At 35.1% G+C, this 4062-nt stretch overlaps 1 protein-coding gene across 1 annotated transcript; it reads right to left on the bottom strand.

The window, feature by feature from the left end:
• Window positions 1-1439: 1439 nt before the first annotated feature.
• LOC107595186 (uromodulin-like) lies at window positions 1440-3667 on the bottom strand. The gene is made up of 5 exons (XM_016285534.1): window positions 3611-3667; window positions 3301-3370; window positions 3169-3195; window positions 1835-2206; window positions 1440-1753 (listed from the first exon to the last, which is right to left on the bottom strand). Exons 2-5 carry the CDS (start codon window positions 3344-3346, stop codon window positions 1638-1640), a joined length of 561 nt encoding a protein of 186 aa, XP_016141020.1. The 5' UTR covers window positions 3347-3370; window positions 3611-3667; the 3' UTR covers window positions 1440-1637.
• Window positions 3668-4062: the final 395 nt, after the last annotated feature.

Genomic DNA, 4062 nt, shown 5'->3' with positions numbered 1-4062 from the left:
AATTTTAGATTTCATCAAAAATATCTTAATTTGTGTTCTGAAAATGAACGAAGGTCTTACAGGTTTGGAACGTCATGACGATGAGTAATTAATGTCAAATTTTTTTTTTTGGGTGAACTATCCCTTTTAGGCTGATGATACATGGGGCAACATTTTGATTTGCCCAGCAAAACTGCTCAAACAGTTGCCCTGTACTTTCTATTTATTCAGAACCACCTATTAAATAAAACCAACAGCAATCTATAGTCTACCTTTATGGGCAGCAACAAGGCAAAAGTAACAATAATTTTAGATGCAACAATGTATATATTTTACATAGCTTTTAAAAATGTTTAAACTTTGTAATATTTTTCTTTAAAAAATTTTAAAGGGGTCATATGATGCTGCTAAAAAGAACATTATTTTGTGTATTTGGAGTAATGAAATGTGTTTATGCGGTTTAAGGTTCAAAAAGCACATTATTTTCCACATACTGTACATTATTGTTTCTCCTCTATGCCCCGCCTTTCTGAAACACGTCGATTTTTACAAAGCTCATCGGTCTGAAAAGCGAGGTGTGCTCTGATTGGCCAGCTATCCAGTACGTTGTGATTGGCCGAATACCTCAAGCCTGTGACGGAAATGTTACACCCCTTACCATACTGTGATGCCCTGTCCGGCCGGAGTAACAAGACAAAAACATTAAAAACCATTATAAACGAGGCATATACATAATTACGAGACATAATTACTGATTATAATGACTTATACTGTCTTTTTACGCGTTGCGTTGCATCGCGCCGAGTAAACACAAAACCATGTCTGCATTTGTGATCGGAGAAATGACAAACAACAAGCCCTACTCTACACTGCTCAAAACTCACGTTTGAATTGTCAGTGGCAAATCCTTTAAATATGAAAAACATAGTTAAAGTCTATGAGTCAGAACAGCTGGCATTGTAGTCTACTCTATCAGGATCAGTAAACAGTCCTCCATAAAATGCGCTGGACACATCTGAATATTTGGGTTAAACTGTTCTGGAACAGTGTTGTAAATACAACTTAACCACTGATTTCTAGACGTGTCCTCTTTTAGACGGCCAACCAAAGTAGTTTCGCTTTCACAACGAAACACACAGCGCCTTCACGACATGGCGGCGGTGGAATCAACAATACTACAGCGTGAATAAAAGTTACGACTTATTTCTTTGCGTGAATATTTGGGCGGTGTTATGCAAATCTTCCCACATCGTGACGTAGACATGTGGGGGCGTGTTAGATCGAGCCGTTTTAGGTAGGTGTGGCTGACTCTTAACTTTTATAAAGAACATCTCTTTGGATTTGAGACTTTAGTCTTTGCAACTTTACAGATCTTCTTTATGCACCAAGAGCTTGTAACACTCCAAAGAGAAAGGAAAAATTTAAATCGCATCATATGACCCCTTTAAAGCATTAAACATTTTTAATGCTCCTCTTGACGTTCAAATTCATTCCATTTTTAAAAGGCTATACATACTTTTACTCCAATTAATTTCCTTTTAATTTTTGTGATTGACAATCATGGAAATCAGCTGCAAATATATTCTGCAAGCAGCTCAGTGATACTAATGACATAAATCTGAATCAAAATCTTAACTGCACATTTCAACAGTTATTATTTACATAAAATCACAAACATGAATCTGATCTGCACATGCAAAACAATAGTCCTCCAGATTGTAAAAAATTACATTACCAGTCGTAATTGTATATGTAGTGTTGATGTTTGTTGCATCTATAAAAAGAGAGAGGGAGAAAGAGATTAAAATCAAATAAACATAGATAAAATTATGACTTGAAAATATATTATATTTACCTGCACAATATGCTAAATAGCAGAAAGCTGGTTTAACAAATTCATAGACATAATAATCTCCTGGACAGGCTTTGACTTTAATGGGATTGGACAGAAAAGAGCAGCAGTCATTGTCATAGTGACCGCAGACATCTCGAGTGACCACTCCATCCTCAACTGCTGGATGTCCTTCTCTCAGCCACAGTGGAGCATGAGTGCCACAGCTGTCCTGATCAACACATGTGTCTGGCATCTTAACGCTCTGACCCTCAATGAAGAGACGGTACCAGCCGTTCCAGCTGACCTCACAGTCACACATTATTTCAGAGGAATGTTGATTGTTGGTGGCTCTCCATGGATCATCTAGCACATTGTAGCTGTAGCAGGGCTCATCTGTTATGGAACATTAAAATGTACTTTTTTATGTCATTGCTTGCTATTTGAAATTAGATAAGTTGTAGTATGAATTTCATGAAAATTATTTCCTTAAGCTTATTGAAGTTGTTGAAATCTAAACACTGAGCATCACTTTTCCTTTAGCAGTGACAATGGGGATATAAACAGCCCAACGTGCCCTACTGTTGTAGGGTAGTGAAAATGAAATAAAATGGTAGTGGAAAATGTAAAATAAATGTGGAATGTGTAGCTCAGGATGTCAACTGTGACAAAATGAGTGATAGGTCGGTTTACGGTGGCAGGAGGCACACACCTACAGCATGTGGTATTTAAGGTGAAATTCCATGACGTACTAGTACATTCCATTAGTTGCATACACTATTGCGACATGCTCAAAACATACTTTTTTAAAACTTTTAGGGCAAATTTCAACACAGCACAAACTTTTCACAATCCATTTATTTTGAGTAACTTAAAACAGTTTGTTAAAGAACCCTGTCTAATTCCATTATCGGGATGGACTGGGAATATTAGAGACTTTCATGCCATGAAATCACAGAAAACATGTTTAAATTCTTAAATTACTGCACTTTTCAGTAAACTAAGTCGTGGGGTCATTTTGATTGCATTTGTAGTTTTTCCTCTATATTTTACTAAGTAAAAGTAATATTTTGCTTTTCTCCACACTAATTCAAAACAATTAATATAACAATCCAAACAGACTTTTACGTTTAGCCAGCAATTTCAATGCATGACGAAGTACTGAATACTTTTCAGCTAATGCAGCTTATTCTCTGTGCTATTGAAATAACATGCTAATGAAGATCTTTTTTGTTTTTCCACAACAATTTTTGTCTAATGAAAAGCTAGTGATCAAAATGGGAACCAGTGATACAACTTTTGTGAAGTGAAAGTTTTATTAAAAGCACTATTATTAGCAAATGAATGGAAAGAATTACCTGTTGATTGTCCATCAATTATTTCACCTTTAAAGCAAAATAATATAATAATGGTTTAATTTGAAAAGATAATAGTCATTTCACGTTTTTGGGCCACAAGAAAATGTATAAAAAGATGCATAAAATACTCACCATACAGTAGCAGTATTGAAACACACAATGAGAATATGAACCTCATTGTGAATAACGGCACCTCCTACACCTGCGCACACACATATACACGTGAAATATGTATTTCTATAAGTATTGTAGTAAATTTAGTTGAATTTGTTGTCAACAGTTGGGAAAACAATTTAAAAGCAGTTGTTTACCGATGTTTATACAAACTTTTATGACATATATTACACAATAATATGTTACTTATAATTTAGATTTATCAAAAGCAGATGATTGAAACTGTGATAACAGCGCAGTGGGATAAAATGAGGCAAAATAACTTTACCTGAGACAAAATGTTGATACACAGCAAACTCCAAAACACAGTAATGCTTAATCCAGTTACAGAATACAATGAAGAAAGAACTTCGGGTCTTACAATTTTGTCTAAGACTGTATTAATAAATGTGGGTGGACCTTTTCTAAAACCTGGGTTGGGTTAAACAATACACCACCTCCAACAATAATTCAAACCAGTTTTTCTTTTTCTTTTTCTTTTTCTTTTTCTTTTCGTCACATGACGACAGTATTTCTTTGTGCACCTGCCACTGAGAAAACATTTTTTTAGCCTTGAATAGATGGACATAGATAGAACGTCACATGACGACAGTATTTCTTTGTGCACCTGCCATTGAGAAAACATTTTTTTAGCCTTGAATAGATGGACATAGATAGAAGACAATCAGATTAACCTGTATTATGATGAGACACATTCCCAAAATCATTACAGTTTTTCAG

Source organism: Sinocyclocheilus grahami, unplaced genomic scaffold (assembly GCF_001515645.1).
Source record: "Sinocyclocheilus grahami isolate Dianchi unplaced genomic scaffold, SAMN03320097.WGS_v1.1 scaffold198.1, whole genome shotgun sequence".
In the NCBI taxonomy this organism is placed as follows: domain Eukaryota; kingdom Metazoa; phylum Chordata; class Actinopteri; order Cypriniformes; family Cyprinidae; genus Sinocyclocheilus; species Sinocyclocheilus grahami.
This window is presented reverse-complemented; position numbering and strand designations above follow the sequence as displayed.